This window comes from Echinops telfairi, unplaced genomic scaffold, assembly GCF_000313985.2.
Source record: "Echinops telfairi isolate 266 unplaced genomic scaffold, ASM31398v2 ScPeMD7_7356;HRSCAF=8355, whole genome shotgun sequence".
NCBI lineage: Eukaryota > Metazoa > Chordata > Mammalia > Afrosoricida > Tenrecidae > Echinops > Echinops telfairi.
Window position 1 is genome coordinate 1,925,837 of NW_022111256.1, and position 12,679 is coordinate 1,938,515.

General features: G+C 48.3%; 1 protein-coding gene across 1 annotated transcript in view; it reads left to right on the forward strand.

Annotated features, from left to right (window-relative positions):
- Window positions 1-225: 225 nt before the first annotated feature.
- VWF (von Willebrand factor) overlaps window positions 226-12,679 on the forward strand; it is a 175,320-nt gene continuing 162,866 nt past the window's right edge. Inside the window, exons 1-3 of the mRNA XM_045296004.1 lie at window positions 226-353; window positions 1,766-1,820; window positions 3,479-3,643. Of these exons, the coding sequence (XP_045151939.1) occupies window positions 1,766-1,820; window positions 3,479-3,643 (220 nt within the window). The 5' untranslated portion in view covers window positions 226-353. The remainder of the gene's footprint in view (window positions 354-1,765; window positions 1,821-3,478; window positions 3,644-12,679) is intronic.

The following is a 12,679-nucleotide window of genomic DNA, read 5'->3' on the forward strand; positions in this document are numbered from 1 at the left end:
AGGTCTCCCACTGAACTTATCCGTTTGGCGGGTTTCTAATACCATTTCCTTTCATTGTTTCCTCTTGGCAATTAAGAGGAGGCCAGTCCCCTGTTGTGGCAGCTCACAGCTATTGTGGTGGGGGAAAGGGGAGGGCAGGGGGTTGGCTTGGTGGACGTCACAACTTGGACTTTATCTTGACGCCGGGAGCAGGGACTCCCATAGCAAGTCACTTCAGAGTGGCTGCACTTCTGACCCAGCCTCGGCAGTTGCTAAGGAGCATGGCTTAGGGACCTGACAGGCCGTGCACCCTCGTGAGGCTGTTTCCCAAGAGAACTTGGGGGCACGCACAGCCCCTGCATTGCAGGGAAAAGGTATGGTCTTCTGGGAGGGAAGCTGACTTAATATGGGAAGAAGCAGCAAGACTGATCCTTTCCTAGGGAGCTGGGTCTCTCCATCACTTGGACTAGAGGGCTTTGTTTGGGACGGGGAGGCATTCAAAACTAGGGGCAATCCTAAAACATTCTCATCCCTAACTTGCCCCAGGGGAACCCCATGGCTCCTTTTGCTCAATCAGTGGGTTGTACTGTTTGGTAAGCCTTGATTCAGTTGAGACTTAAGTGACAGTGGATCTCCGGGGAGCAGCCAGATATACCTGGGTGTTGCCAGCTGGTGTTCATGGTGGGAGTTAGCACAGCAAATGAGGTGCCCACTGAACTGTTTCTCCAGTAATATTGGTTAGATTTCCCCCTCCACAGTGTGTAAAACTTTCTTATCAATTCCATTCTGTGTATTCTGCTTTCAGTCATCTAGTTTTCTGCCCCCTCCCTTACCTTTTCATTTTTGCGTTAGGGTAATTGTTGGGCATTAGGCCTCATATGGAAGGTTTTCAATACTGACTTCTTGGAAGTCACTCACCACACCAGGTCTCAGTCATAGCTGGGCATCAGGGTCTGTCTTCCTCGGGCACTTCTCTCACTGTTTGGCTGTGGGAGCAGCAGTGGGGAACGGAGTCCCTGAATGGACTCCTCGATAATTTAGCACCTTCTTTAGAGGAGAGAGGCTGTAGTGGGGAGCATAGGTATTTGGGGGGTGTGTGTGTGTGCATGCTGTATCACACAAGGACTACTGTCCCTCTCTGGGAGGGTCCCGCAGTGGGGTAAGTTGATCACACCCTGCCTGCTGTCCGGGACGTCCTGTTTGTTGGTCAGAGCAACTCAGCAAACATTGAGCTCTCCTCGGTGCTGGGCACCATGTGAGGCTGCCCCAGCTTGGATAGCTCTCAAGGTACAGGGCACAAACCCTTAAATCAAAGGTCCTTACGTTGGGGTGCCTGTGGTCCAAACGAGGTGTAAGACAGACCCTACTCTCCAAAGATTGTTGCAAGCACCGAAGGAGGATGAAGCAGCAGCAGGGGACCACATGCTCACCCGCTCTGAGTTGCTGCCAGAGTGCAGGGAACGGGGTGAAGCCAGGGTGGCCAGGGGAATATGGAGGAGAAGGAAGAGCTTCCTTTGTTAGTCTGCTGTTTGGGGAAGGGAGCTCAGGGGCCCTGGCTCACAGCCACTATTACTCTGACTGGGGCCTTGTCAGGAGATTTTTGTGTGTGTGTGGTCCAGTGATCTTGGATGAACTTATGTCAAGGGGAAAATGAGGTACAGGGAGGATCAATCCTTTCTCTTGCTCTCAAAAAGAGATTTCCCATCTCAAGCATTGACCGAAGCCCATACCAGCTGCCCTCTCTCTGGCCGGCGAATACCAGTCCGTTTCCCTTGCTTCTCTGCAGATGATTCCTGCCCGGCTTTTGAGGGTGCTTCTTGTACTGATCTTCACCTGGTCAGGTAAGTTACCAAGACAGTTTCACTCCTCACTCCATCCCCAGGGCCATTCAGAACCGCTCCCTCTCCCGGGGCTCAGAGGCTCTGTCTGAGATGACCTGCGGTAAATTCAAGCTGGGCCTGCTAGGGTTGAGTGTGGTCTGATTGATTGCACCATGAAGGTTCTGCAGAGCCCACTGGCCTGGCCTCATATCTCCCAGGGAGTAGGTGCCTGCATACATTTTCTCCTCTTGTGGGGGACCTGAGGGCCGTACAGGACTGTCCTGTGTGATGGGGGAGGACGTGGGGCAAAGAGAGGGAACCCAAGGTTGACTAGAGGATTAGTGTTCATAAGGATGGTGGAGGTCATCTCCCTCAACAGAAGACACTGAGGGTCAGAGAGGTCAAGATAAGTGATGTCACACTGTCATGTCCTTTCAACTGGGCCGAATGGCTTTCCTTACATTGCAACTATTAAGAGGACACTCTCCTGGTGGTGGCCGGTCTCCACTTAGACCCAGTGGGGCAGCAGCATCCAGCCTGCTGCTCATGAGCTGGTCTGAGACAAAGGATACATTTGTTACACCCTCAGCATCTGCCTACTAGGTGTGTCCTATCCCAATGGCCCAGAGCACTTAGACATTACTGCTGTAGTTCCCCATTGGCCGGCACACACACACACACACACACACACACACACACACACACACTGAATGAGGGTGGCAGGAGAGCCCCTCCAGAATTAACATATTACCACCAGGAAGCTAACACTTCCTACAACATCCCTTCTGTGTGTCGGGCACACTGGCTGATCTGTTGCACTTTAATTGCTTCAAGATATGTAGGTCGATTTATGTACAAGGGTGCTCATTGCAATCGACTTCTATCAGATACTGCAGTAAAATACTAAGACCTTAACAACAGAAGATTAGGCAATATATATTCAGATGACAAATAAGAAGGGGTATGTCAAAAATGTTGTGGAACAGTTCCATGATCTTTTAATCCTGTTGTTTCATGAACTTTTAATTCCCTCATATATTGCGGCCATTAAAATCACGTTTGGAAGCATAGACAGTGGCATGATAAAATCTTCATAGTATATTGAGGCAAAGGGGGGATAATAAACTTGGCACACTATGTACTATTTCTAGTGTTATTGCAAGTGTGTGGAAGAACACAGTAGTATGACTGCAAGGTTGTAAAAAATCCATCACCGTCTATCAGGGTGCTTCAGAAAGTGCCTGGACAAATGGAATGGAAAAGGAATGGGGTTTCCCCACAAACTCTTTGGAGCCCCCTGATATGCGGTGAGCTAGCATGGGCAGGTAAGTGCTGATGGGTTCATTGTATGGTCTCTGGATGGTGGGCTTTACAGACGAAGTCCAGGTCTTCTCTGAGCTGTCCCCCTCGCATAGTCTCCAATTGTTGTGTCATGAGCACGCCTCCTTTCTAAACCACTCAATGAACGTCACTCAAGTGGAGGACAAAGCCCTGCTCCATGATCACGAGGAGTCCCGTGTCATATGTGAGGGTTGAAAGAGTCGGCTTTAGTCTCATGTAGTCCCACGAGAGAGCGTGTCCTCACAGTCCAATTCCTGTCTGGCTCAGCCATTTCTACAAGGCCAGAGTGGTTTGGACTGGGGCTTCTAGCGGGGCTCACCTGTGGTCTCTCCCTGCAGGGCCTCTTGGCACGGAAGGGACTGTGGGCCAGCTGACCACCGGCCGGTGCAGCCTTTTCGGAGATGACTTCATCAACACCTTGGACGAGAGCATGTACAGCTTTGCGGGGGACTGTAGTTACCTGCTGGCTGGAGACTGTCAGAAGCACTCCTTCTCACTTATCGGTGAGTCCAGGGCCCTGGAGGAGGAATCCAGATGGGGGCATCTGAGCTCAGGCCTGGTGTGCGGGTGGCAGGTGGGGAGTGGGGGAGAATCCCTATTACCATGAGCTGGCAGATCACTGCTGGGAACATGGCAGGGAATGGCCCTTTCCATTTGGTCTCTCCCTAGGGGAGCCTACTGGAATTGAACGCATTGCCCGGCTCCTCCACTGGTTGCGTGGCCATTGCTCTGGGAGCTCTGCTGCATCATGGGATGGGTAGAAACTGTAGCGCAGACAGCTCTTTGCAAAAGGGACAGATCAATCTTTCCTGGGTGGCCTGTGTAATTCAGACAGCTTTCTGTTGGGGGACCCCAGGTGGTGCGAATGGTTAGTGTGCTCAGCTGCTAATGGAAAAGTTCGTGGTTTGAGTCTACCTAGAGGCCCCTTGGAAGGAGCCTGGCGATCTCCTACTGAAAAAACACAGCCATATCAAAGACACACACCCCCCCCCAAAATCATAGCATTGTGAATGAGGGGGCGTGTGGAGTGGGGACCCAGGGCCCATCTGTGGGAAATGGGACATCCCTTGCAGAGAGGCCGCAGGGAAGAGATGAGCCAGTCAGGGTGCAGTGTAGCAATAATGTAACATACAACTTTCTTCTAGTTCTTGAATACTTCCCCTCCCCTCCCCCACTATCATGATCCCAATTCTGCCTTACAAATCCGGCTGGACCAGAGGATGTACACTGGTACAGACAGGAGCTAGTAACACAGGGAATCCAGGACAGATGATCTCTTCAGGACCAGTGGTGAGAGTAGTGATACCAGGAGGGTGGAGGGAAGGTGAGGGAGAAAGGGGGAACAGATTACAAGGATCTACATGTGACCTCCTCCCTGGGGGACAGACAGTGGAGAAGTGGGTGAAGGGTGACGTCAGATGGTCTAATAGGACAAAATAATAATTTATAAATTATCAAGGGTTCATGGGGGAGCAGGGAGCAGGGAAGGAAGGGAAAATGAGGAGCTGATATTAAGGGCTCAAGTAGAAAGCAAATGTTTTGAGAATGTTGATGTCAACAAATGTACAAATGTGCTTGACACAATGGATGGATGGATTGTGATAAGAGTTGTAGGGACCACCAATAAAATTATTTTTTAAAAAAGCACTGAAAACTGAAAAAAAAGAAAAATTCCCAAGGGTGACATACAAAAGGCTAACAAACACATGAGGAAATGCTAAAGATCCAGGAGAAATATTAGCCATCTGAGTGCTTCAAAGGAAAACATTGATGCGATAACAGTTTACACCCAAGGGATAGTCCAATTTAAAAACAAAAATAGAACAACAAATGTGGGAGGGGATGTGGCGAAATTGGAATTCTCTCTCTGCTTTCTTTTCTATTGAGGTTTTTCTATGGTTTATTTTGTCATTGTCCTCGTTTGGTTTCTTGTTTTTGTTTTATGTGACTGTCTTTAGTTGAAATCCAGGATAGCTACATCTATAAAGACAGGAACTGGATTAGTAATTACCTAGAGGGAAGGCAGGGGAGGTGGAGGGAGAATAGAAATAGGGAGTTGACAGCTCTGAGTACAGGAGAGAAGGAAATGTTCTAAAATTGATTGTGGTGATGATTGCACAACTCTTCTTGAATTATATGCCAATAAAAACTATTAAAAAAACCACAGCCATTGAAAACTCAAGCACAGCGACCTCTGACACACATGGATTTGCCATGCCGGAATCGGTAACAATTCAATGCAACTGATTTCACTTTACATTGAGCACCCCCTGACCCCAGATAAGGAGCTCTGGTTGGCGGTGAGGGGTACATGGGGGTGGGGACTGCTAAACACAAGGTCAATAGTTCAACTCTGTCCACTGCTTAAGAAAGAAACATAAGGTTCTCTGCTTCTGTCAAGATTTACAGCCAAAGCTGCAGTTCTGCTCGGTCCTATAAGGTCCCTGTGAGTGGGAAGTGAGTTGACGGAGCATAGTGGTTCCCTATTGGGCTGCTAACTGCAAGGTCAGCAATTTGAAACCACCAGCAGAAAGACGAGGCTTTCTACTCCCGTAAAAGGTTACAGTCTTAGAAACTCACAAGCACAGTTCTGCCCTGTTCTATAGGGTCATTGTAATTCCACATCAATTTGAGGGGAGTGAGTTTTGGAGTTTACCATATGAGGAACCAAGGCCAGGGAGCTTGTGTGTAAGGCGTGGCAGATAATAGCGGGAGAAGCTAGACTGGCATCCCACGTCTCCGGTTGAAGGCATTTGACTCTGTGCTGAGCAGAGAGGGTATCTCTCAAGGAAGGCCTGGGAGCAGGGCGTGAGGGAGGACTGGGCTGGTGAGCGATACACTCTAAAAACAAATCGGATGCGTGTGTTGTGTGGGAGTCTGGGTGCACGTGACTGCTAACCACCAGGTGGGAGGTTTGAGTCCACCTGAGGCTCCTTGGAAGAAAGGCGTGGCTGTCTACTCCCAACAGCGCACGGAAAGCCCTGCGGACCACAGGTCTGCTCTGGCACTCGCAGGGTTGCCCTGAGTTGGAATCAGCGCACTAGTGAGGGAAGGAAACAGCAAAGCCTTGGAGAGTAAAAGGTGGGAACAAATGACTCACCAGACTCTTGCCTGAGATGCAGGCGGCAGGATTTGTGGAGTGGTGACTCAACTAGTCCACGAGTCTGGGTGCAGCCTCCTCAGTGGGCCTGTACTGGGTGGGCTAGGCTCTATTTGGGAGCTCAGCGAGTTGAAATGGCCCTCGGTATGCCATTCTCCTGCCTCGGTGGCAGCCTTTGTCCTCTTCCTCTGCTGGAAGATCTGTCCCAGTCATGATTTCAATGCACTGCCATTTTTCTTATTGCTCTGTGAGTCCTTCCAGGGAAAGGATGGTGCAAGAGGTCTCATGCCTCCTTGGTTCCTGGTGCTGGGCTCATGCAGTCTCTGTAGTCATTGGCTGCTGAGGGGACCGTGCAGCACGGTACTCTTTTGTGCCCAAGGAGACATCGATATACACTAATTTCATGAAGGAAGCCTACAGTATGTGAGGAATCTTGGGCCAGGGGCTTAGGTTGAACAGGGAGGACTGGGGATGGTGCTCCAGGCAGTGGGCTGAGATGAGCAGAGGATGAGGCTGGTAGGAGCCACATTTACTTATACTCAATAAGAGGCCACTGAGTAGCTGTTGTGGCTGGAGTGGCTGGTCCTGAAACTCTTGGATTAGCATCAGGATCACCTGGAGAACCCTCAATGATGCGCTGTGTTGAACACAGATGGCGTGGGTTAAGGCTCAAGAGCACAAGGGCCCACACAGTTGCATTGCTAACAGTTTCCCAGCTGATGCTGCTGTAAGCTTTGAGGACCACTGGGCTGGAGACGAGTGGGATGGAAGGCTGGGCTACAGGGTGAGAGTGTAGAGTCGTGAAATCTGATCGAGCATGTTCTTTGAACCCAGCAGACAACAAAGAACAAGTGTCACGTGTTGTGCAGCAGGGAAGTGTTGAGAAGGGATTTGCACTTTACTGAAATCATCCTGAGAGGGAAAGAGGTGGGAGGCAAGGTGGTTTGGGCCATGGTTAGCAAATGGGAGGTGGGAAGGGCCAGAGACATCCAAGGGTGTCACAGTCAAGGAAGCCACTTGAACACTGAGCTTCGGGGCCCCACTGAATTCAGAAGCTATAGCCGAAGACTGACTTGAGAGAGCAGCTGCAGGTAAAAGGACCCGTCACCTTCCTTGGGAAATGGAAGGCTCAGCTCCTTCCAAACCAACATTTCCCCACCTTAAAGATCCTAGGTGCAGTGGTTACGATCGCACATGATGAACATGGTTAATGCCATGGAATTGTATATGTAAAACCCGATGAACGGACAAAGCGATATATTTAGATACACATATAAAAGTATATATATATATATATATATATATATATATATATATCTGCTTATAGATAAACTGTTTATATATTTCTATTTCTATATATGTATAGAGAAATCAAAATATCTATTTCTGGCATAGGGATGTCAGTAAGATTTTTTTCAACAGACTTTTTCCAACGGTTTTATTGGCATATAATTCACATATCGTACAATTCAATAGTTCAATCACATCAAGAAGAGTTGTACAATCATTACCATGATCAGTTTTAAAACATTCTCTTCATTTTTGTCCTCATTATTAGCTCCCCGATTTTCCCCCAATCTCCCTTGCTATATCCTTAAAAAAGCATTAATCCAGTTATTGTCTTTGTAGGTTTATATATTCTGGATTTCATATACAGAAAAATATTTTTTTAAATACCCGAAAAACAAAACTAATAATAACACAGGAAAACCGATAAAAACTTCAATGGAAAAGAAAGCAGAAAATTTTTAAAAATTGAAAAAAATTAAATGGATTGGAAGGAAGATCAGATGATAGGGTGCTAAATTTTAACCTAACTGCATCTGCAACAATATACTTTGTAATGCATTCTGCGTGACAGCAAGGCTATTGACATCCCTGATCCATGGTCAGAGGGGATTCCTATGGGTTTAGTCCATATATATTTTCCCTTCACTTAAAAACAAAAACTGGAATAGCTTTTAAAATGGCTCAAAAGGGGGATCAAATGATAAGACATTACATTTTAGCCTAATTATGCCTGCCATAATAGGCTTTACAATGCTCCCACTCTGATAACAGGGCTGTTCACAGTCCTCAATTATAATCAGAGAGGATTCACCAGAGGCTTAATCCACGCATGGATCCTGCAAATGCATTTTGGGCTTCCACTGTCATCCACATCCTTCTGCAAAGGAAGTGTTCACAATTTGAGCGCTGGTACCAAATCCCTCCTTTAGATTTGGATGATATTATTTATAATCCTTAGATCACACAGGCTGGTGTACTTTAGGAAAATTTTGAAGGAAGGAATAAGAAGTAACATCCTATCCAATCTTTGAATTTTGAGTTCCCAAGGAAGGAGGACAGGGAGTAGGCTATGAAGACATTTGTGTTGGTCTGAGGTGGGGTTGTTGATCTCACACCAGGATCTGATTACTCATCTCTGTGGTAGGCTTCCTACCTGAGAGACGGCCTTGTAAAAAACACCCAATGAAATTTTAGTGTTGTTACACAAGGGGGATTGAAACCAATGTCCCAAAACAAAAAGTGTATAAATTTCTGAATGGAAAACTAATTTGCTCTGTAGTTTCACCTAAACCATAAGAAAGAGAGAGGAAGGAAGGAAGGAACCTTAGTCCATTGACAAAATGTAGATTTAGGGTTAGTAAGCCAAGTGGACAAGTTGGAAAAGTCCCTTCTTCATACTAAGGAGAGCCCCCTTCTCACTTCCAAGTAGCCCTCCTGGTCAGGGAAACTGACTACCCTTGTGAGCTGTCACTGTCTGTCCTCTTGGATCTGCCTGACTACTAAGAGCTTCTGCAGCACGGGCGGGCGCATTCAACTTGCACATTTATTTTCCATTTCTGGGTACTGGGCAGAGTTTCCAGTGCTGAATGCACTTGGTTAATAAAAGATTGGAGCCTTGCATTCACCCAGAAGTGCCTCAGGAGAAAGGCGTGGCGATCCACTTCTGAGAAAGCAGACACTGGAAATCCTGGGGAGCCCAGTTCTACTCGGACACACAGGGTGTTGCCATGGGTCAGAGGCCGCTTGATGACTACTGGTTGGGACCTGGTGGCTCTTGCCTCCAAGAAGGATGATAAGCAAGAACAAAGCCACAATGGGGGTCAGAAAACTTGTGCTCTGGTTTGAATTCTTCCACTTCACTGTGTCTTTGGGAAAGCCATCCCATGTCTGTGCACCCCATTTTTATTATTATTTTTAAGATCATTTTATTGGTGGCTCTTATAGCCCCATTTTCTAATCTCTAAAAGGGAGATGCAGTGAGGGTCAAATGAGAGAACGTCTTTGGTGGTGTGAAGTGACCCAAACATTAGTCATGAAAACAGCCAACTTACCGCCTGCAACATGGATGGGAACCAGGTGTTGCTGTATCCTGTGGATATTTCTATCAGAGTAATGTAAATTATCTATGTCTCCCCATCACATTCACACAGGGGTACTCCAGGGGTACAATCTTTCCTAGGCTTCAATGGCTGGGGAAGAATCTGAAGCGCTGTGGACAAGCTCTCTGTCTCAAAATAGCTCCGTGACATTCCTGACTCTTCTTAGAATAATTTGCTCTCACCAAGTGTCAGTTTCCTAGTAGGCATGACCTACACCAGGTTATACACCAATCGCACTTTAACGTAGATTGGTTTGATTTTCACCAAAAGTTCTGTTACTACCATGGGAGAGGAAGTATTGCTGTGAACAAGGGTCTGGAATTGCCTGTCATGGTTTCGGCCAAAGACCTCAGGTTGATTTGAAAAACTGTTGATTCTGCAAGCTTGAGACAGAAAGAAACAGTGGGGTTTGCTACCTCCAAACTGCATCAAAAATCCAGTGAAAATCAAGCAAGTTATAGCTCCCAAACTATGTGACAACGCGCACACTTTGCAATGATTACAGGAAGCAACTGATACTGCAAACGTGACAAAGAGCAGATTTTGCAATGATTACAGGAAATAATCATCAATACCTATATTTCTTTGAGACTTACCAGACCGCCATCCCTTGAGGCCTCATGCACCATTGTTTATCTGAATGGGGAATGCTGCGTGCCTGCCACTTATCTTAATGGCCTGCTTACTGCCTTCCTGAGTTAGAACATCCTTACTGATTAAGCTTAAAAATAATTTTTACTGCAAGGGTGGGGGTTGTTACATTTCGGATTTCCAACAAACTAAATCTTGAATGATGCTATGTTTCTAGTATTTTGATTCACAGCGGGCTAACTCTTTCACCCCTCTGTTAAAGAGGTGGTGGTGGAGGTGTTTGTGTGTCAGGCAGGGTGCTGGGAGGAGAGGAATAATCTGAGGGAGGCTGGATCTGGGCACGCTGAGCTGGTGTTGGTGCTTGCCCCGGCAGCGAGGCCCACCAAGCACACTGGACGCTCCAGTTTCAGTTTCCATGCCTCCGCGACTCTGTCCTGCTCACCATCTGCTTCATTGTTCTCCAAAGATGTCCGGTTTCCTCGCCTTTGAATAGCAAATTCACATTCCTCTCTGAGTGCCAGAGGATCTTGGTCCCTTCCTGGTTAGGGTGTGTGTGTTCCGGCAGAAGGAGCACCTGGTGCAAAGAGAAGGCCTCTTTCATTGATCCCGGCTCCTGGTCATCCAGGGTTCAGGGGCTGAGGCCAAAGCTACAGGTCTTGGGGCTGGCCTGTCGGTCCAGGGGTCAGGAACAGACCACAGGGATCCTGGCTCCTCCTGCTCCCTGGACTCCGCTCTTCCTAAGTCAGAGCTACAGAACCTTGCTCCCAAACCAGCCCCAGAGAGATCCTCACACAACCGCCTGAGTCATTTCCCCAGCAGTGGCCTCCTTTTTACATCAGTGAAACGGAGAAGTCAGACGAGTCCCGTTTCTCAGAGTTTGGATGGAGGCAGTTTTCTAGCGGCCTCTTTGCTTCTGAAGGGCCTCTCTCTCTCTCTCTGACTTGCCGGGCAGGCCTTGCCCTTCAGTTGGGGCTCCATCAGTGAATTCCAGGCAGAAGCACAGGGTGACGTTTACTAGGGCGCTCTGGCCTCTTAGGTGGACACCTGGTCCCTTTCTCCTAGAATCACAGAAAATGCTAACTTGGGGGTCGGGAAGTGTGGCAGTCCCTCTTGGGCCCACTAGTCCTTTCTAGAGGCTCATCTTCCTACGGGTGAGCTTCACCACACCCCCTTTGTCCCTCGAGGATTGAGAGCAAGACAAACAGGCCACAGGGCTACCTTAGAGTCACGGTGTCAGTGGTTAACCGAATACAGAGCCACCGCTGCCCCGGGAGGCACCTTAAGGTTTGGAGTCAGAACCGCTGTGTGTGAGGTTGGCGCTGCCGCCAGTGTAAACCAATACAGTTCAGTCGGGCGATTTCCCCCTACCCTGAGGGGACATTTGGTCGTGTCTGAAGACAAAAAATGATGGTTGTCATAAATGTGGGAGGTGGGTGGGCTGGTTGTGGTGGTTTGCTCGTGGCATTTAATGGGCAGATCTGCAGTACACCGGGCAGCCCCCACCACAGAGACTTACCCAGCCCTAGATGCCTATAGTGCTGGGGTGCAGGCACGGCTGCACATTTAGGAGCCAGCTTCTGCACCTGTAACGTGCCATCAGTCTAGATCCCTGGTTTTCAAATGGAGTCATAACCCGTGGGTCACACTGTTAATCTCATGGTTGTCACAAGCCTTTAGCAAAATAGTCTGAAATATAGATGTACGTGGCCCAGGGTAACGGGAAGTATTTTTATTTTATTTTATTTTAAGCTTAATTTATTCCCGAGCCAGACATTTTGCTTCCTCAGTTTCTTCTGGGAGATCTTTTCCCTTCTGTGCAACCCCCTCTTCTGGTTTAGGAGGAATCTCTTCCTTTTCCGCCGGGATCATCTCAGTGTGGCAGGGGGAGCTCATGGATGGAGTGGTCCGACCCTGAGCTCCTACGCTACATGGTGGGGACCTTGGGGGCCTGGATGTGCTCAGGGACCAGAGAATCCCCATCGACACCCTTCAGTTCAGCGTTACTCTCTGCGTTTTTAAGCACATGCAGCAAAAACTCAGCACTCTTTTTGGGCCACTGACCCTGGGTCCAACCTCACTGCTTGGCCTGGGCACACCTTCCGACGCCACCATTGTAACGTCCAAAGGGCACACGCTGCTTCTGCAGTGATGTCTTTCCAATACTTGGTGGCTTTCCGGACATGCGTACCTGAGGGCCTAAGCAGTTTCACGGGTGTCTTAAAATGGACCCGAAGGCTTGACCCTCTTGATTTGCATGATTTTGTGGGGTTTTTGGGGTCAAGTGAGTAGCGAACCATTTTGGCAGACCACCTCAGGCTGCTATGGGAAGAGTGGTAAGGATTGTGTGTGTGTGTGTGTGTGTGTGTGTGTGAGAGCGTGTGTAAATCCGGTTAGACCGGAGCATATGCACTGGTGCGGATAAGAGCTCTCAACACACAGAATTCAGGACAGATAAACCC